Source organism: Sciurus vulgaris (genome assembly GCF_902686455.1).
Source record: "Sciurus vulgaris genome assembly, chromosome: 3".
In the NCBI taxonomy this organism is placed as follows: Eukaryota; Metazoa; Chordata; class Mammalia; order Rodentia; family Sciuridae; genus Sciurus; species Sciurus vulgaris.
The window spans coordinates 321,021-340,985 of record NC_136463.1 but is presented as its reverse complement, the minus strand read 5'-3'; the positions used below and the strand labels follow the sequence as shown (position 1 = coordinate 340,985).

The 19,965-nt window shown below is 61.6% G+C and overlaps 1 protein-coding gene across 2 annotated transcripts in view; it reads left to right on the top strand.

Moving 5' to 3' along the window:
- Positions 1-19,965, top strand: part of TBCD (tubulin folding cofactor D) — a 121,498-nt gene that overhangs the window by 85,060 nt on the left and 16,473 nt on the right. For both annotated transcript variants that reach the window (XM_079131013.1, XM_079131014.1), the window contains exons 17-23: positions 2,945-3,030; positions 10,455-10,535; positions 11,645-11,718; positions 12,565-12,682; positions 14,096-14,156; positions 15,205-15,227; positions 16,400-16,431. In XM_079131013.1, coding sequence (XP_078987139.1) covers positions 2,945-3,030; positions 10,455-10,535; positions 11,645-11,718; positions 12,565-12,682; positions 14,096-14,156; positions 15,205-15,227; positions 16,400-16,431 — 475 coding nt within the window. The remainder of the gene's footprint in view (positions 1-2,944; positions 3,031-10,454; positions 10,536-11,644; positions 11,719-12,564; positions 12,683-14,095; positions 14,157-15,204; positions 15,228-16,399; positions 16,432-19,965) is intronic.

Here is a 19,965-nt window from a genome sequence, read left to right as displayed (position 1 = left end):
GAGAGGCAGCCTCAGGGACAGACCTGAGTGGGAAGAGGGTCCCCACAAGAGCTCACCTGAGATGGGTTGGGTGCGTCAGTTCTGGGGCTGACCGCAGCAGGTGCCCTAGTGTGGTGACACTGCAGGTGGGGAAGGAGCCGGGCCCTGCACGGTGCTGTCCAAGGCGCGGGGAGTGGCCTCAGTCCAGCGGGAAGAGCTCTGGGAAAGGAGAGGGCAGTGGACTTGGGACACAGAAAGGCTGGGTGCCCCTTGGCAGGCGCCTGCATCAGGAAAGAGTAGGTGGTGAGGGCAGCCCCGGAGCTGGGCACAGTGCTGCCTCTGCAGGCCTGTGTGGCATTGACTGGGGACCTTGTGAACCTGGTTGCTAGAGGGGCGAGGGCTGCCTAGACCAACCTCCCTCCCTGGTCAGTCAGCAGACCTGCCTTGGCCCGCCCTCCCGGGGCAGCAGCGAGTGGCCCTGGGTGGGCAGATGGTGGCTGGCCCTACCTTCTGATCTCTTCTGGGCCTCCTGCTGTGGTCAGCACCTGAGGGCATTGCTGGTCTGCTTCTTGGCCCTCACGACTCTCGGTGGTGCTGGTGTTTCTCCCTGGAGTGGTGCCCTTGCCCAGAGGGGCTCAGACCTGAGTGGCTGCAGGGCCATGGAGTCCGAGGCGCCATGACTGGGGCCAGATAATAGGGTCCCCTGCCAGAGGCCTTTGCGTGAGCTCCCTGGTCGTGCTGAGAGCCACTGTCTTCCCCTGCGCTGTCTGGCCACATCTGATCCTGCAGGCTGAGAAGGAACGGCCCATGCTCAGCCCCTGCCTCGCGTGTCCTGGCTGTGAGCGAGGCACTGGGCTGAGTCTGGACCTCCAGGTCACATGGAGATCGAGGGATTCTTTGTGGGTGGCCTGGGCCGTGCAGGGGAGGTGCTTGTCTCCCTGGGGTGATGCCTCCTGCCGTCCTCCGCAGGCAGTGGGTTTGGGTAATGGGGCTGCAGCTGGGCAGCAGGGTATGAGGTATGGTGGGCAGCATGCGGTGGACGTGGAGGTGCAGGATGCTCCCGGAGCTGTGGGAAGACTTGTGGGCAAGGTGTGCAGTGTAGTGCCAGGGCCAGGGTGGCACCCTGAATCCTGAATGGATGCCAACAGGCCCGGGAGGCAGTCAAAGCCACGCATCTTGGAGGCTATGCCCTCTTGGTAAGAGGATGTTTGGGCGTGGCTGAGACTTTGCTAAATGGCAAGGGGGCCAGCGTGGGGACACTCAGGGCTGGAGCAGCCGGTTTAGTCCCTGGCGTGGAGTGAGGTTGTGGGAATGGAGGGTGCTGCTTCTCGATCACATCCTAGCCACCTACTCTGCCCCAGAATGGGCAGGGCCCTGTGGGAGGAGGTCTCTGCTCCTCTGCCCAGGGGTCCTGAGCAGGTTGTGCTGAACAGGCTCTGAGGAGGGAGGTGGTGCTTGCTGCCTGGTCATGGCCCTGTGCTGTGGCTCGCCACATGCCACCCCTGCTGCCCTGTGCAGGTGAGGAAGCCTGGAGAGGAGAGGACTTGCCTGGCAGGACAGGGACTTGACCCTCTGGCCTACTCTGTCCCCATTGTATAAAGTGGGACTGCTGGGCAGTGCGTGTCCCTGTTTTTGTTGAGACCTGGCCCTGGACCACTTGGACACTGCCCTGGGCACTGCCAGCCACTCTGCTGTCTTCTGCAGAGAGAGCTGTGGCACTTCCCCTGGGCAGTGGCCTTCTTTTCCTTCCAGTGGCCAGACCCAGCAGCCTGGGGCAGGAGGCCCCAGTGACTGCAGCAGCTCCAGCTCTTGGCCCAGCCTCAGGAGGAGTTTGCCAGGCTCAGGCCGATGGCCTCGCCTGCTGCCCTGTGGGAGGCTGGGCTGAGCTGAGCTGGGTTGTCGTTCAGGCGTGTTTGCCCAGTTCTCAGAGACATGGGTTTTGGTGACCAGGTGCCAGGTAGCAGTGATGGTGTGAAAGGCATTGCAGGACCTTGAAGGTGGCCGCGTGGCCGGGTGCACCTCCCTGTCCTGGTGTCCTTGGCCTGTGGCCTCCTCTGGAGCTTGAGTACCAGGGCTGCTGTTCTTGGGGTTGTTTCCACAAAGATAAAGAGCCTGTGTTCATAGTGACTCTCACACCTCAAAGGGAGTTCTGAGTGTCCAATGCTGGCTGTGTGTGTGTCCTGCTAGATGCCTGGGTACAGGTGGTGCTTAATGATTCTCTGCCTGGGGTGTACGTACTTGATGGCTGTTGTTTCGGCTGTGCTTGCCTTGTGCCCCTCTGTGTGCAGGTCAGGATGCCTGTCGGCCCAGGGTCTCCTAGGCACTGAGAAGGGAGCCCTGTGGGCCACCTGGCTGGCATGACCTCTTCGTTGCCCTCTGTGGTCAATAGCATAAAGCTGTCTGCATTCGGTCATGGCTTCAACATGTGTATTTTCTTGGAAAATTACTTGTGTTGTTTGCAGGTTTTCAAAAGTTTCCCCAGAGAGTCGTATCAGATAGCCGCAGACCTGAGGGCCGTGCTGTGTGTGCCAGAGTGGGCTGTGGGGGTGGGCGAGGCACCCAGCTCCCCATCTCTGGCCTCAGGGCATGTGCTGCCCTCCTTGCTGCTGGGGTGGACTGGTGGTGGCTCCCTGGCTACTGCCCAGCCATTCTGAGGCCACATGAGGTACAGAGCCGGGCGTGCCGGCCTCGCCTCTGCCGCTGCCTGCGCTCGGGTGGCTCAGCTGCACCAGCACTGGGGAGATCTGGTGTCTTCTTCAGGGAAAGGCCTTTGGCAGGATTTTGAATCGAATGTGGGCACTTCTTGAAGGCCAGCCTGGGGGAGGGTCAGTGGCTGCAGCAGCTGGGTGGGCAGTGAGAGCGTGGGCGTGCAGTCTGGGGCCCGTCTCCACGGACACGGGTGGGCCCCGCCTGGAGGCTGCTGGCCGATTGCCTCACCTTCTCTTCCCGACCTTGCTCTTCCCAGGGCGCGTTCCCTCACGGGATCGACATCGTGACCACAGCTGACTACTTTGCAGTTGGGAACAGAGCGAATTGCTTCCTGGTCATTAGGTGAGTCCTGAAGGCTGGCCTGAGAAGTGCGGCTCTTGCTGGTGTGGATGTGAAAACGAGTCTCCACTGCCTGCTCCTGTCCTGGGCGGTGGCCGGCGGGCGGTCCTGGTGGCGTGGCCTGTGGGGTCACAGGTGCCAGCTGCCTCTGGGCCCCTGGCTCCGCTGGTGGAGGTTCTCACATCCTGGAAGTGGCTGTTGTTGTTTGCATTTTGGTAAAAAAGTGTTTTGAAGTTGAGGTTCCCTCTGGATTGCTGGTCCCATGAGTGAGAAAGTCCTGGAGAGTCCTGGTCCCAGACTGCATGTGCGGACACCCTGGAGACCTGAGTGACGGGCCGTCACTGATGTAAAGAACAGTGATTCTGTGGGCCGGGGATACAACTCAGTTGGTCGACTGCTTGCCTCACAAGCACAAGGCCCTGGGTTCAGTCCCTAGCACTGCAAAAAAAACAAACAAACAAACAAAAAAAACATTGATTTTGTGAAACAACTTATTTTCCTTAAATTAGGAGAAATGTACTGGTATGTTTAAGAAAGTTCCCACCCCTTTACATCCCAAGGGGGCCTAGACAGCCCTGCTGTCCCGTGTGGACATGCGTCTCTTTGTGAGCCCTGTGGACTGCACAGCTATGACTGCTGGCTGCAATTGCACGCTCCGTCTCTCTGGTGCTCAGCATGCTCTCTTTCCCTTCTGGTCACCTGTGGAACGTGGAGCTGCTGCCCACTGTTCCATGATTTTCTCGGGACAAGAAATGGGCACTTAAGTCCAGCCCAGGCATGTGCTACTGTTGCTAAGTTCCCACATGAGCCTACAGGTGACGGTGCTGACACCCAGAACTGCTTCCGGGACCAGGGCCTCTGTGGGAGCACACCCAGGAGCAGGCTCCACCCACACCTGGCACCTGGGTGCTGGGCCAGAATGCCCTCCCCAGCTGGGTCCTGCTGTCGCCCTGGCCGGGGGTGAGGAAGGCAGATGGGCACTTGGCTCACACAGGTGTCCATCAGGAAGCAAGGCATGGGCCTGCGCCCCGTGGGGAGGGGATGCCCTGGGGCAGAGGGCACTGTTGTGCAGGGAGGTGCAGGGCAGTGGGTGAGGGACATGGGTGGGAGAGAAAGTGCCTGTGGACGCTAGGGAAGGCGGGCACTTGGCTCTGGCTGTGATGATGCGGGCCCTTGTGGCCGCAATCTGGGGTCTTCTGCTTCCTAGAACAGAATTGGAGCTGACAAAAGACCCCTCAAGAGGTGCCTGTGGACACCTTGCAGTGCTGTTGTCCCCTCTGGTCAGTACCACCGAAATACCTCAGGTGTGCGTGGCCAGCTGTGCGCTCTCACCTGTGCACAGAGGGCCTTTGTCCCCTCCTGTTAACAGTGATGACACATCTCAGCTGTGCATGGTCAGTCTGTGCGCTGTGGTATGTTTTGTCGTGGGAAAATCTGTCACCGCAGACCAGGCATTAAAGCCTGTGTCCCCTGCCCCCAGCCGGGTGGCCCTGCCCTACTTCTTCATGCAGAGGGGCGGCTGCAGAGCACTGCACAAGTGGCTGGCTTGTCTCCGCGCTTGCCTGGGCCTCTCCTTGGTCACTCAGGCAGTTCGCCGTGGTGAGGCTGGCAGCTGCTCCGTACCTTTCTTTTGAGGCATGTTCCCTTGGGAGGGCACATGTGGTCTGTCTGTGCACACACCTGCCAAGGGAACACCTGGCTTGGGTCTGTTGCAGGTGAAGCTGCAGCTGGGCTCCCTGGAACCTGTCTGGGATAAGTGCCTCGGAGCAGGGTCTGGACCCAGGCTCTGCAAGGAGCCTCCTGCAGTGTCTGCTGCGGGAACCGCGCCATGTTCCTGCAGCAGTGGCTGAGGGTTTGGGGCTGCCTCTCAGCACCCGTGTGGCCAGCCTTGGGATGTGTGAGAGCAGCTCCGTGACTTGTTTTCCTAATGACCTCTCCTTGCAGGCTTTAACAGTCTTCTGTCCATGTATTTATTGGGTTAGCTGCTTTCTTCTGTGGAACTTGGAGATTTTTCATGTATTCTGGGCACAGTTCCTCTCAGAAACTGGTGATATTTTCTCCTAGTCTGTGATGTCTTGAGTATCCTATACATTTTAATGTCATAGCCTTTTTAAAAAAAAACAAAACTTGCTGGGCGTGGCTGTGCACACCTATAATTCCAGTTACTTGGGAGACTGAGGCAGGAGAGTCACAAGTTCAAAGCCAGCCTCAGCAAAAGTGAGGCACTAAGCAGCTCAGTGAGACCCTGTCTCTAAGTAAAATACAAAATAGGGCTGGGGACGTGGCTCAGTGTTCAAGTGCCCCTGAGCTCAATTCCTGATACCCTCGAAACAAAAACAAAAACAAAAAAACCAAACTGACTAGACTTTATTTTTGTAGTTCCTTCAGCATGTGTGGTTTGTGTCTAGTGAGACCTGCAGTGTTACATGTGCATGCAGGTGCGAGGGTCTTGGCGGGTGAGGATGCTGCACACCGCTGCTTGCTGGGGTGGCCTGCCTGCGGTACCCCTGCCTTTCTTATGTGTGTGGACCACAGTGAACTCTGTCTGCCTCTCGGCCTTTGCTTCCTGCTCTGGCTGTTCAGCACTGAGTTCACAAGGATCCAGCTGATTCTCCTCGCCCTGACTGAGGGACTCGGGTGCCTGCGTGTCTGTGAGCACAGCTGGGTGTCGGAATGCTGCTGCTTGTCTGCAGCCGAGTCATGGCTTGGGCTGGGCTGTCTCCTGCTCTGCCTTTGTGTTTCCTTGACTTACGCATCCGTAGCCTTGAGCAGCTTCACATCTCGTCCTGGTTTGTCTTCAGTCGCCTGCCTTCAGGTTCGCGTGGATCAAGGTGGCCTCCGACGGGACAGTCTCCTTCTGTCTCTTGGCTCCCTAACGACGCTGCCCCTCCTCCAGACCTGCCACGGCCACTCCCCCTTGCTCCCTTGCCAGCCCCACACCTGATTAGACCAGATTCACCACTTGCACCTCCCTGAGAGGCCGCATGTGCCTTGTTCTGCTTGGCCTCTCCACCCGTGACCTTGTCCTGGATGCCCGAAGTACTCTCTGCCTGCTCCACCACAGGCCCAACCCTGCTGCATGACCCTACTGCCCCAGGACTGTCTGAGCCGCCTCCTGCCCGACCCCGTCCACCTGCATGTGCCCACTGCCTTGTCCCACCTGTGTCCTCACCTCTTCCTCACCTGTGTGCTCACCTCCTCCTCCATGTCTGTGTCCTCACCTCCTCCTCCTCGCCTGTGTGCTCACCTCCTCCTCCTCGCCTGTGTGCTCACCTCCTCCTCCTCGCCTGTGTCCTCACCTCCTCCTCCTCGCCTGTGTCCTCACCTCCTCCTCCTCGCCTGTGTCCTCACCTCCTCCTCCTCGCCTGTGTGCTCACCTCCTCCTCCTCGCCTGTGTGCTCACCTCCTCCTCCTCGCCTGTGTCCTCACCTCCTCCTCCTCGCCTGTGTCCTCACCTCCTCCTCCTCGCCTGTGTGCTCACCTCCTCCTCCTCGCCTGTGTCCTCACCTCCTCCTCCTCGCCTGTGTCCTCACCTCCTCCTCCTCGCCTGTGTCCTCGCCTCCTCCTCACCTGTGTCCTCACCTCCTCCTCCTCACCTGTGTCCTCACCTCCTCCTCCTCACCTGTGTCCTCACCTCCTCCTCACCTGTGTCCTCACCTCCTCCTCCTCACCTGTGTCCTCACCTCCTCCTCACCTGTGTCCTCACCTCCTCCTCCTCACCTGTGTGCTCACCTCCTCCTCCTCGCCTGTGTCCTCACCTCCTCCTCCTCGCCTGTGTCCTCACCTCCTCACCTGTGTCCTCACCTCCTCCTCCTCGCCTGTGTGCTCACCTCCTCCTCCTCGCCTGTGTCCTCACCTCCTCCTCCTCGCCTGTGTCCTCACCTCCTCCTCTTCACCTGTGTCCTCACCTCCTCCTCCTCACCTGTGTCCTCACCTCCTCCTCCTCGCCTGTGTGCTCACCTCCTCCTCCTCGCCTGTGTCCTCACCTCCTCCTCCTCGCCTGTGTGCTCACCTCCTCCTCCTCGCCTGTGTGCTCACCTCCTCCTCCTCACCTGTGTCCTCACCTCCTCCTCACCTGTGTCCTCACCTCCTCCTCCTCACCTGTGTGCTCACCTCCTCCTCCTCGCCTGTGTCCTCACCTCCTCCTCCTCACCTGTGTCCTCACCTCCTCCTCACCTGTGTCCTCACCTCCTCCTCCTCACCTGTGTGCTCACCTCCTCCTCCTCGCCTGTGTCCTCACCTCCTCCTCCTCGCCTGTGTCCTCACCTCCTCTTCGCCTGTGTCCTCACCTCCTCCTCCTCGCCTGTGTCCTCACCTCCTCACCTGTGTCCTCACCTCCTCCTCCTCGCCTGTGTCCTCACCTCCTCCTCCATGCCTGTGTCCTCACCTCCTCACCTGTGTCCTCACCTCCTCCTCCTCACCTGTGTCCTCACCTCCTCCTCCTCGCCTGTGTCCTCACCTCCTCACCTGTGTGCTCACCTCCTCCTCCTCGCCTGTGTCCTCACCTCCTCCTCCTCGCCTGTGTCCTCACCTCCTCACCTGTGTCCTCACCTCCTCCTCCTCACCTGTGTCCTCACCTCCTCCTCCTCGCCTGTGTCCTCACCTCCTCCTCCTCGCCTGTGTCCTCACCTTCTCCTCCTCGCCTGTGTGCTCACCTCCTCCTCCTCGCCTGTGTCCTCACCTCCTCCTCCTCGCCTGTGTCCTCACCTCCTCCTCCTCGCCTGTGTGCTCACCTCCTCCTCCTCGCCTGTGTCCTCACCTCCTCACCTGTGTCCTCACCTCCTCCTCCTCACCTGTGTGCTCACCTCCTCCTCCTCGCCTGTGTCCTCACCTCCTCCTCCTCACCTGTGTCCTCACCTCCTCCTCCTCGCCTGTGTCCTCACCTCCTCCTCCATGCCTGTGTCCTCACCTCCTCACCTGTGTCCTCACCTCCTCCTCCTCACCTGTGTCCTCACCTCCTCCTCCTCACCTGTGTCCTCACCTCCTCCTCCTCGCCTGTGTCCTCACCTCCTCCTCCATGCCTGTGTCCTCACCTCCTCACCTGTGTCCTCACCTCCTCCTCCTCACCTGTGTCCTCACCTCCTCCTCCTCGCCTGTGTCCTCACCTCCTCCTCCTCGCCTGTGTGCTCACCTCCTCCTCCTCGCCTGTGTGCTCACCTCCTCCTCCTCACCTGTGTGCTCACCTCCTCTTCCTCACCTGTGTCCTCACCTCCTCCTCCTCCTCACCTGTGTCCTCACCTCCTCCTCCTCACCTGTGTCCTCACCTCCTCCTCCTCACCTGTGTCCCTGCCCCTCTTTAGCACCTGCAGCCCTCTTGGTTCTACTGGACTCCTAGATGCAGGGGCCTTGATCAGAGGACTCCCTGGCAGGTGCGGTGCTGGTACAGAACCAGGCCATCCGGCGTCCATCTGCTTCTTCTGAGAGGTGATGGTCACCACTCTGCCTCTCTGGAATGTGTGTAGATCCAGGTGTGTCTGCCCTGTCCTGCATGCCTGTGGCCTCCTGCAGCACAAGGACAGCCCATGTGACCGTCACCTCTTCTCCCAGTCCCACCTGGGGTTTTGGAGCAGTCTGTGCCCTTCACATGGGCAGGTTGGTGAGCCAAGGCAGCCTGGGTGCTCTGTTCAGCAGGGAGGGGAGGTGCTGCTGACCCTTACCTGTGTCCAGCAGCTTGTCCAGTCGTATGTGGTCCACGTCTGCAGGAGCTGGCAGGGTGTGGCTCTGTAGGCCCATGGCCAGTGGGTCCGTCTTGTCGTTTGGTTGGGAGCAGTGTTTGCGTCGTGGGAACCACGTCTGAAACCGTTGCGAGAGTCGAGCTGCGAGCCAGAGGCTGTAGACGTCCCTACATTCCCCGCCCTTGGACCCTGGGGTGGCGCCCAGATGGTTCTGGTGCCTGAGTGTGAGCTGCCCTCGGCCCTCAGGGGCTTGACGTGCAGGCATGGTGCGCTCGTTTGTTTGGTAGGCATCTTTGGTGACGCCACCTGTTCGTCTTGACTTTATTTTTGGTGTGCTTTTCCTGGAAGTAGTTTTTCTTGGGGTTCTGTTGGTATCACTTCCTTCCTTTCTCCTTCTCTGATTCTGGGGATTGGACCTGGGGTGTTCTACTGCTGAGCTACATCGTCCTTAGCACCTTTCATTTTTTACTTTGAGACAGGGCCTCACCAAGTTGCTGAGGCTCACACCTTCCAGCCTCAGCCTCCTGAGTCCCTAGGACTAGAGGCGTGTGCCACTGTGCCCGACTGCTCACCTTCTTCCTTGTGGCTCTGGGATTTGAGGCGTGATCAGAAGAGTCCACCCACTTGGAGGTGATTCTGAGTGGCCCTGTGCTGTTGCCGAGAGGTGTGGCCTCATGCTGCTCTTGCCTTCCTTGCTTCCTTAGTGGGGCCAGGGCTTGAGCATGCCAGCAAGCGCCCCAGCACCAGCTGCAGCCAGTCTGGAAGTGGTCAGGGTAGGTGTGCACCCCCGAGGAGCTGCACCTGCTCCAGCCGCGCAGGCCCCCGACCAGCAGCTCATCCTGCCAGCCCAGACACTGCCGCTCCACCAGCCTGTGACGGTGACAGCCACCCTCCGTGGAGCATGCTACAAGTGCAGTCGGAAGGAGCGTGCTTGCTAGTGTCCTGATTCTCCTGCTCAGCACAGTGGCCTGGGCTCTACCAAGTCTGCACACCACAGGTCCCCCTCACAGTGCCGCTGGCGAGGAGGTGACGCCGTTTCCAAGTTCCGACTGTCCCACGTGGCTTTTGACAGTGGCCCTGTGGTTCTTTCCCAGCGGGAGCATTTGAGGCCTGGTCTCTGCTGCTCCTTGGTGTCTGTCTGTCTTTGGAGGGTCCCTGTCTGGCCCATGTGGAGGCCACTTCTCCTCCCTGCCTGCTCGGCCTCGTCGGCTCCCAGGGTCGAGGCTGGCTCTGCGCCTGGTCTCGCTCTCTGTGCTCTGGCACAGTCCTCTGCACTTTCCTCCTGCCTGTGGCTCGCCCTCTGCCCTTCCTGACGCTCGCAGTGTCTGTCCTGAAGGGTGACTGACACACGTCTTGTGGGCGTGCAGCTGTGGTGTGAGGTAGCCAGGCACCCTGGGCTTTCTGGGCACCACAGTGAGCACACGGCAGCCCCGGAGCCCCGGCACGTGCTCCAGGAAGGTCTGTGTGCGCGGTGTGCCGCGGAAGGGTGGAGTCCAAGGACTCACTGCACCCAGCTTGGCTCTCAGGCCCCTGTGGTCCTGTTGGAACTCGTGCTGGCGGCTGAGGGGTGGCCACACTCTTCATGGCCCCTCACTGACACGTGCATAGTCTGTGGACGCATGCTCGCCCTTCTCTGGGCCGCTGCTCGGCAGGAGGGCTGGGCTTTGAGAGCCAGTGCGGTTTGCCTCCTCGTGAGCCGTGGGTGAGGCACTGGCTCCTGCATCCTCATCACCCTTCTCCTGTCTCTTTCAGCGTGTTTATTGCTGGCTTTCCCGAGTACACGCAGCCAATGATAGACCACCTGGTCGCCATGAAGATCTGCCACTGGGATGGGTATGTTCTTCCCTGTTGTGGTGAGCAGTTGGGCTTGGGAGGCGTGAGGGCCTGCTCTTCATCTGGGAAGGGACACGGACTGCAGCCCCATGCCTGGTGCTCAGGTGTGTCCCTGGGGAGCGGGTTCCTGTGACAGGGTAGCCTCCTGGGGCCAAGCACCCTTGTCCCCCACATCCCACCTGCTCTGCCTCTCTGGGTGGCTCCTACTTGGTCTCTGGAAAGCCCGGCAGGCAAGAGTGGCTGTTTTCGTAGTTACAGTAGCTGGTGTCTGTCTGTCCCGGGGAGAGTTGAGTGTGTGCTTTGGAGCATGGCACAGCATTAATGCTGTGGTCACCAGCTCAGGGCTTCTCAGGGAGGTGCAGCCCTGGGCCCGAGGCACAGCACTGTCGGGGATGTGAGCAGCTTCTCCGGGGCTCTGTCGGCAGCCCTCCGAGGACCTCAGAAGTATTCACTGCTGGCTGCCGCTGGTGGGTGCAGTCATGCTGCATGGCTGTGCACAGCCTGGGTGGGCGCCACAGCGGGGCACCGTCACCCAGCACGAGGTCCCCATCCTCCCTGCCCGCCCTCGTGGGCTCCAGGCGGCAGAGGGTTGTAGGAACTCCCGTGCGCGGGGAGCTGAGGCCCTGCCCGCTGCCGGGCGGAGCTTAGGTTCATTGTCCAGTCGCAGGAGTCCTGCAGCGGCGAGAGCGTAAGACCGGAGGCAGTGTGACGGTCGCTTCAGTGGCTCCTCACGTTGTTTTCAGCTTGAGTTCCCCGCAGTGGGTCCCCTCGTGAGGCATCTGCACACCTGCCGTGCTTCGTCACCTTTGGTCACGCTGTCCCTCAGTTTCAGAGCGTGCTTGGACGCCCAGCCTGTGAGCACGGCAGGCTGCTGTGTGGAGGGCAGTCAGTCCCTCTCCCACACACCTGGCTGTTGGTACCACGGGAGCAGCTGGACGGGCAGGGCTGCTGGCTGTGGGTGGTGTCTCTCAGCAGGGGCAGCCCTGCCCTGTGGGCCAAGTGGCTGTCCACACCGCCTGCTAGAGTCTGGGTGCTCCCACTGCTTGGCTGCCACGGGCGGTGGGTGCAGGCGTCTCTCCTGACAGGACGTTTCTCCCCTCCCTGCCCAGGGACATCAGAGAGCTGTCAGCGAAGGCACTGCACAACCTGGCCCAGCTGGCGCCTGAGTACAGCGCCACTCAGGGTGCGTGTGTGCTCCGCCGTGGGAGGACCGCCTCCTCTCCTCGCTTGCTGAGAGACGTGGGGAATCGTGTGGGTCGATGGAGGAAGAGTGGGGTGGCTGGGCACGTCTGCCAGAGCACAGGCTGTGCCACCTGCAGAGTGTGGCCTGGGCCACGTGCAGCTGGGCCCGCCCTGCCGGGGGCTCTCGGAGGCCCCCTGGCGGCGCTTCCCTGGGCAGAGGGTCCTGGGGCTTTTCCTTGCTGCCACTGGCACTTGTCCCGGTGACCACGTTGGAGGTTGGGGTGACTCTCGACTGGGAGTCGTGCTTCACGAGGGCCGAGCACTGCAGGCCCTGAAGGTTCAGGGCTCGCTGGTCCTGGGGATGTGCAGTGTCACGACACGGTAGTTGGACCTGGTGTCAGCGTTGACGTGGGCCTGCCACCCCCACCCGCCGCTCCTGGACGAGGGGGTGTGGCTTCCTCCCCTGTGGGCTGACCTGCAGAGAAGCCCCGCCCCCTCCCTGGCCATGGTGGAGGCTCTGTGCTCACAGTGGACGTGAGAACACCAGCAGAGCTGTGGGCGCCCTCCCGGCTGCTGGGCCTCGGCCTGCCAGCCTCACCTGCCCGACAGAGCCCTGCCGCCTCCCAGCCAGGTGCGGACAGGAAGCTCCGGCAGGGCCCCCGCCCATCCCGGTTCTTCCCTTCTGTGTCACATCCGGGTGGGACATGTGGCCACATCCCCTGTGAACCCAGGAGGTGACCTGCCCAGAGGCTGCACCTTCTGCGTGGCCTGCGCTGTCCGTCACCACGGCAGCCCTGCGGGGACCTGAGGCGGTTCTCCTGACCAGCTTTCTGCCGCCATCCCTCAGGGCTCCCGGCCCTGCTGTCGATGGCGCTGAGCTCAGACCTGCACACGCGGCACGGAGCCATTCTCGCCTGCGCGGAGATCACCTACGCCCTGTTCAAGCTGGCGGCACAGAGGGACAGGTAGGGATGCGGCCTGTGTACGGCTGTGGTGGCGGTGGCCCAGGTGGAGCAGCGCTTTCGCTCCCTGGGACAGTGGGTCCTCAGGTTCCCACGTTCAGTGTCTGCGACCACCCCCCCTCCTGACCAGGCCCAGAAGGCACCAGGGCCCCAGAGCCAGCCAGGTGATGGGCACACACTTCTCAAGTGGCTGTGGCCCAGCTCTCGTGTTCTGTTCTGTTCTTTCCTTTGGGGCAGGTGCTACAGGTTGAACCCAGGGCGGGGTTAGCCACTGAGCCACGTCCCCAGCACCCCCTCTGCCTTTTTTTTTTTTTTTTTTTTGAGGCAGGACTTCACTAAGTTGCGGAGACTGGCCTTGAACGTGGGATCTTCCTGCCTCAGCCTCCTGAGTTGCTAGGATTCCCATGTTCTGTTTTCTCATTTGTTTCACTTTTGATTATCCCTTTTAATAATCTGTGGTCCTCAAGAATATGCTCTGAAAGTTCCCCTGGAAGTTTTTCCAGTTGATTACCTTCAAAGGAATAACAGTGGGATATGTAGGAGGTGAGGGGCATGTGGACGTGGCCCCCGGAGCAGCTCTTCTCAGAAGTGACACCCAGGCACAGGTGATGCCCCCTGTGACCTGGCTCACACTCGGCCCTGAGAACACTGTCCCTTCACTTGCCTAGGTGATTCCCTGGGCAGGCCAGCAGTGGATGCAGACATGGACCCCACTCCTCACCCACTGGCCAGGAGGGGGCTTTGGTTGTCCTGCTGCAGGTCCAGGGCTCCCAACTCCGAGTGCTGGAGTGGTCCTGGTGTGGCAGACCTTGAGCCCTGGTGGTGGGAAGAGGCGCAGGGCAAAGCCAGGCTGCTACTGCTTGGAGGGCACAGGGCATGTGCCACCCACAGCAGCACATCTTAGCCACACAGGTGGGCGAGGTCCCAGGGAAGGGCACGGGTGTTCGCTGGGCCTGGCTGTGTAGGCACCAGCCTGGCCAGGGGCAGACAGGTGCACCGGCAGGCTCTGCACCTGCGCCACGGCACCCTTGAGCATGGGGCCTGGGGAGCCCTGCTGGACTCCCAAGTTCCCGGAGGCCAGCAAGGGCCAGCCTTGCCGGTGGCCCTCCTGAGACCACAGGGCTGCCTGCAGGTTCTTCACCTGCCCATTCTCTTTCTTCCAGGGTGGTCACATGGCAGTGGGACCTGGCTCTAAGTGTGCTCCTTCTGTCCAGGTGCAGAGTGCTGTGTCCTCTGCTAACTGGCTGTGCCTTGGGGCGTGCAGGGAGCCTGCCACGACCACCCCCTGTCTGGCAAGAGGGTTGCCCTGCGAATCTGCAGGGCCAGTGGGGCCTGTGCAAGAAGGCCAGCTCTCAGAGCCCACCTGGGCTCGGGCCTTGGTCCTGTGGACTCAGCACTGTGTCTGACCTTCTGCAGGCCTGTCACAGACTACCTGGAGGAGAAGGTGGTGCAGGGCCTCAGGCAGATTCACCAGCAGGTTTGTGTGGCCCCCACGTGTGCCCCTGGCTGAAGCCCGAGCAGTGGGGGTGGGTGGTACCGTGGTGGGTTCTGTCCCTGCCTCAGCTGGAGGCCATCCCCGGGGCTCTGGGAAGGGATGTGCGTGCTGATGCCCTGCCCTGCTCGTGTGGCCAGAGGTGGTTAGGGGTTGCGCGGTGCCCTCGGTGGGGTAAGGCTGGATTGGTTTCTGCCCCTGCCCTGCCATGGTGTCCGTGTCCTGGGCGAGGTGGGGGCACCCGTAGCTCAGAGGCCTCGGTTTTTACCCATGCTTTTCGACTTGCTGCAGTTGAATCCAGAACTCTGACCACACATTTCTCTGGGGAGAACGTGTGCTCCTGAGAGGCCAAGCAGGACCTGCGGGAGTCCTGGTGCTCAGGGCCCACGCTGCCCCGGGCTTCTGGTTCCACGTGGAGCCTGCTGCTCTCAGGAACCCCGCTTGTGGAACAGGGGCCTGTGGTTCTGGACCCTTCTTGTCCTTGCCCCTGGCTTGCATTTCTCACTAAGGGAAGCCTGGCACACATGTCCAGCCTTGGCCACACCAGAGCTGGCCCAGCACAGCGGCTGAGGAGCAGAGGTGCCAGCCTGAGCTGGGCTCCCCGTCCTGGGAGTGTGGATAGTGATGGGACCTGTCTCTGTGACCGCCGATGCCTCTTAGAGTGTGGCGGAGCTGCTCGCACGTAGAACAGGGGTCGGCTTCGGCTGAGTGGTAGCTCGTGTTCTTCAGCGCTTTCAGGCTTCTTTGGAGACAAGTGGCTGCTCCCAGGGGCCCCATGATTCCTGCCCGAGCGGCCCCCAGGGGAGGTTAGCTGTCCTCCCAGGGCAGGACACGCTGTCTGACCCGCCCCCGGGTGGCCATGCCCTTCTCTGTCCTCTCCGGCCCTCAGTCTGCCTCCTGAGGCAGCCCCCAAGGAGCACTGGGAGGCCCCACAGACAGCTCAGCGGTTCTGAGCGGGCGCCTGCCCCAGCTCTGCTCCCGCGCGGCCCTGTGGGTGCTGCTTCTCATGGCCGCCTTCGTCTTCTCTCCACAGCTCTGTGAGCGGCAGCTGTACAGGTAGGCTCCGTGGCGGCTCTGCCAGCGGCTCTGCCCGGGTGCTGCCTGGCCCAGGGGGCGGGGGGTTCCTGGCTGCGGATGCACAGCAGGCTCTCCGGCACCTCTCCTCGTGCGCGGCAGGCCCCCAGGCCCCAGCCTCCTGGTGCTCGTACGGATGGGCCCCGTGACGCAGAGCCGGGGCTGCCCTTGGTGCCCCTGGCTGCTGAGAGCTGTGGTGTCGGCCCTCTCCAGGTCCTGACTTTTCTTGATGTGCCTGGGTGGCCACCTGGAGTGGCCTGCTGGGACGGCCTTCTGTGGAGAACTGCGCCCTCCACCTAGGCCAGCTGCACGCAGAGACCTGCGTGCTGAGCCCGCGGTCCCACCCGCTGTCAGACCTCGGTTCAGGCAGTCATTCCTGTTTGTGTGGAGCCGTCCGCTCCTACCATGTCCTGGACCTGAGCTCCGGGGCAGGCATAGCGCCCGCCCTGTCCCCTCCGGGCTCCTTTTGTTTTCTACATGGCCACTGATGCTCCTTGTGTGGGTGTTGAGCGCTGTGCTGTTCTGTGCTCATGAAGGCCAGGGCCTCCCTTCTAGCCTTCAGCTTCCCCGGTAGCTTTCCAGTCCTCCAGGGAGCCGGACGGGAGGCCGTGGGTGCCCACCCTCCAGGGCCTCGGGTCCTCCCACACTCCATCCTTGGAGCCCTCGGAACTGGCTCCCATCTAACCCTTTGCTTACAGCCTGTCTTCCCAGTGAGGTCTTTTGGAGCCCCTTCCATCCCTTCCGATGTCCAGGGCTGCCTGCCCTGCCCGGGTCCTGCCTGTGCTGCGCCTGCCAGTCCCAGTGCTGCTCTTCCTTGTGTGCTGGTGACGACTGCAGTGCACCACTTCTATGGGCTCTGTGGCGGTGTCAGCCACGCATGTGACCTGGAGTCCGCAGTGCTTGGCCTGCCCGTGTGGCCATGTGAAGTGGTGGCCCAGGAAGGACCACAGCGTCCCATGGAAGCGCAGTCAGAACAGCCCAGCCCTCAGGGGCGGCCCTGGAAGACTGCCTGGACCATTCCATTTCCTTCTTAGTGGGGGGCTTGTTCTTCAGTGACGCATTAGACCAGTTAGTGTTTGAGTGTCCTTGGCGCCTGCTGAGGGAGTTCCGCGTTCCTGCAGGAAGTCTAACTGAGTGCTCTGCTTGATTTCCAGGGGTCTGGGAGGAGAGCTTATGAGGCAAGCAGGTAGGTGTGAGGACAGAGGCTGCAACCCCCAACCTGTGGAGAGAGATGTCCGCGGCCCTCACCCGCTCCTTGGGCAGTATCGTCCTGCTGAGCCCTTCAGTGGCATGGGTGCTGGGCGGCTTGCTTGGGTTGGTCCCGTGCTCTTGTTGCCTGGCACACTGGTGGCAGGTGTTGCCCAGCTCCCCCGAGCTGCCCCTGGCCTGGCTCACTCCTGGCTCGGGTGGTGCTGACTGGTGGTGGTTGCCGTGGAGGGGATGTGGGGACCTGGGGCTGGGTCTTGGGGACGTCAGTGGCCGTCTTCTCCTTGATACGGTATTGATTTGCGTGTAGTGCAGAGCAGAGCGTGACTTTGTAGACCACGCTTGAATGTCTGCAGGGAGCTCATGGGACACAGCACAGGACCATCTGTATTTCCTGAAGCCCAGGTGCTTGCTGGCTCACTCGGGCATGCTTCTGGTGCTACTCCCCAGTGCCCCGTCCACCTGGTCACTGAGGTGCATGGGGAGCCACTGGGTGGGGCTGGTGAGCAGGTGCAGGTGTCCCAGGTGTGGCCCATGTTGGGATGGTCTGAACCCTAAGTGCCATCCTTGATCTACCTGCACTCCTGGATGGTGGCCCCAAGTGGACTCTGGTCCACCGCAGCCTGCAGTGGCCACTCAGTGGCTAGGTGGAGGGATTTGTGTTCTGTAGGCAGAAGGTGGGGCTGCTCACCTGTGCAGGCTGCGTTCCCACACAGAGCCGCTTGGGTCCTGTTTGCAGTCCAGTGGTGAATGGGTATAGGCATGGCACCGTCAGCCCTGTGGGAACTGGGACCAGAGTGGGGCATGGGTCCCAACCTGGAGCTGAACAGCTGAGATCCCAGGGGCAGTCTGAAAGGTGGTGCCTTTGATGGGCACAGTGACCAATGCCATGCCTTGTGCTGACCATTGCTGCCCACGGGAGCTATGGCTGCTCAGTCTCCAAGCAGTGGCACAGAAGCTTGTGGGGCGACATGCACGTCCACTGCTCTGAGCAGAGTGGGGAGGAAGCTGCTTGCCCGGGAGAACCAGCTGTAGCCTATCCCTGTGGGCACCCTGTACTGAGACTCCTCAGGGGAGGCTGAGGGGGAGCTGGCATGGGACAGGGTGAGGAGGGAGGCTGGCTCAGCGACGTGTCGAAGGCCTGGCCTGCCCTGGGGCGCTGTGCAGGCACAGACCAAGAGCCCTGTGGGCGGGAGGGAGGACCTCAGGAGGTGGCAGGAGAAAAGACCAGTGGAGACGAGGCTCCCGAAACCAGAGTCTGTTTCTGAGCTGCTTCTGGGATCTCAAGCCCAGGCGAGGTGGCTCTGTGCCCGCCAGAGTCAGTGTAGTTGAATAGCGCGCTGTTTTGTCCTGGGCATAGATGTGATTTAGGCGGGGTATTGAGTAGCAGCCTGACAGGGTCCGCAGGGCTTTCCTGGTGGTATCACGCTGGGGTCTGCGATGGGGATGGCTGTGCCACACCAGGACATGCCATGCCAACCCTCCTTGCCATGGACGGGTTGCTGGGGAAGTTGAGCAGGACTGACCCAGCCTGTGCCAGCTGAGGGCCACTGGGGAAGGCCTTGCCTGCCTCCTCCCCTGCCCTGGGACACCTGCTCCTTCCCACAGTGCCAGCTCCACTGGGTGGGCTTGACGGGTGTCACGAAAGACGTCTGTGAGCTGACGTGTGACTTGTGCAGCTGGCCCTCTGGCCAGTGTGGAGTGCGGGCTCTGGCAGCCGTAGCAGCATTCACCCTCCCACTGAGCTCCTGGTGACCCGTGACCACCTCTCTGCGGATCGGCGTGCCCCAGCCCTATTCCAGCCTGTCATCTGTGAACACAACTGGACTTAGGGGTTCAGGTGGGCCAGCTGCTCTGAGGTCCACTCTGGCCCATGCCTGTGGCCCCCAGAGGCACTCCACGATGTCACGTGGCCTCCACGGCCTGCATGCCATCTGAGGTCCTTCACATGAGAAGGCTCCAGGGACACCGGGAGAGGTGCTCTGGTCTTTTGGGAGTGGACCATGCGCACATGCTGCCTTAGATACTCTTACCTGATGCCCCGGGGGTCTCTGCCTGCCGTGGGGACCCTCTGACATCCCTGCCATTTCCTGCGGTCACTGTTTTCCTGTAACAGATGGGATCGTCATAAGCTTAGAGGAGGAAACACGCCCTGGTCAGGAAGCCACTGTCAACAGGGCACTGGCCCTGTTGTTGGTCAGTGGACGGTCTGCCCTCAGGAGAGTCTGCAGGATCCTGATGGCGGAGGCCTGCTTGCTCCTACAAGCCCGTCTCTTCAGAGGGGCGGCTGCGCCACGCCCTGGCTGCCTCTGGCGTCCTCTGGAGAGCGTCCTAGTGGAGTGGCGGGACTTGGGCTTCGGCAGCTTCTCCTCGAGCAGCCCCAAGGCATGCTGGCCGCCTCTCCCACTCCTGTTGTGAGTGTGGCCCTTGTCTGCGGAAGGACACTGACCACCGCCAGCTTTGCTGTTACGAGGCCACTTGTGAACTTGGGGACAGGTGCCTGAGAGGCGGAGCCGGCCGTCTCCCGGAGGTGGCAGCACACCACGGCGGCGTGATGCCAGCCCTTCTCGCGGGACGCGGGGAAGGCTCAGCGTGGCTTCGGTCGCGTTTCCCTAGTGGCCAGCGACTTTGCATTTCCCGACCTCTGAAGCTGCACTTCAAGTTCCTACGTAGAGCGGATCTCCAGGAAAGTTAAGAAGAGCGGGCCCGTGTCTCCTCCTCCCTGAGCCCGTCATCAGACCTGTGCTTGGAGCAGCCTGGTTGTAGGTGCAAGGAGACAGTGAGGTGGAAGGCAAAAGGACGTTAGTGGGCTCCATGGAGGGTGGCAGTGGAAGCGACTCGGTGGGAGGGTGTGCAGTGCTGAAGGAGGTACTCCTGGTCAGGGAGGCATAAAAGTGGGTGTGTGGGTCAGCAGAACACAAGTGGCCATACCCAGTTCACAGGCACGACTTTGGCTGCTCTTCCATGTTGACATGCTCATGGCGTTATCCTCTGTTCCCTCTGTCGACACGCTCTGCTGGCCCCGGCGGTGATGTTCTCCTCTGTTCTGTAGTCGAACAGATATGAGTGAAGGCGCCCCAGGAGAACTGCCAGGCAGTGTCCTAGCGTGTACGCGTGAAGGGTGTGGCTGGGTCCGTGTGGCCACACGGAGTGGAGGCTGACACTGCTCTTGGAGACCCTGGGTCAGTGCTGAGTGCACTGGGGGGACCTGTGTCAGCCATGTCCCAGCTGGGCCCGTGAGCCTGGGCCTGTGAGCGGCACCAGGATCCCTGAGCTTCCCTTACTGTCTTGTGGATCCGGGAGCAGAAAAGCAGGGAGGAATGATCCGTGGCCGGGCGGCGCACGGGAGAGGCTGGCGGGGCGGGAATAGGGCGTGGGGTGCTGTGCTGCCCAGCTGCCAGCAGGCGGTCGGCAGCTTCCTTTGAGGCCCAGGTGGACTCTTGGGACTCCCATCTGCAGCCGGCACCTTCAGTTATTTCCCACGGTCATTCCCAGCCTGGTGACTCCTGCTTCA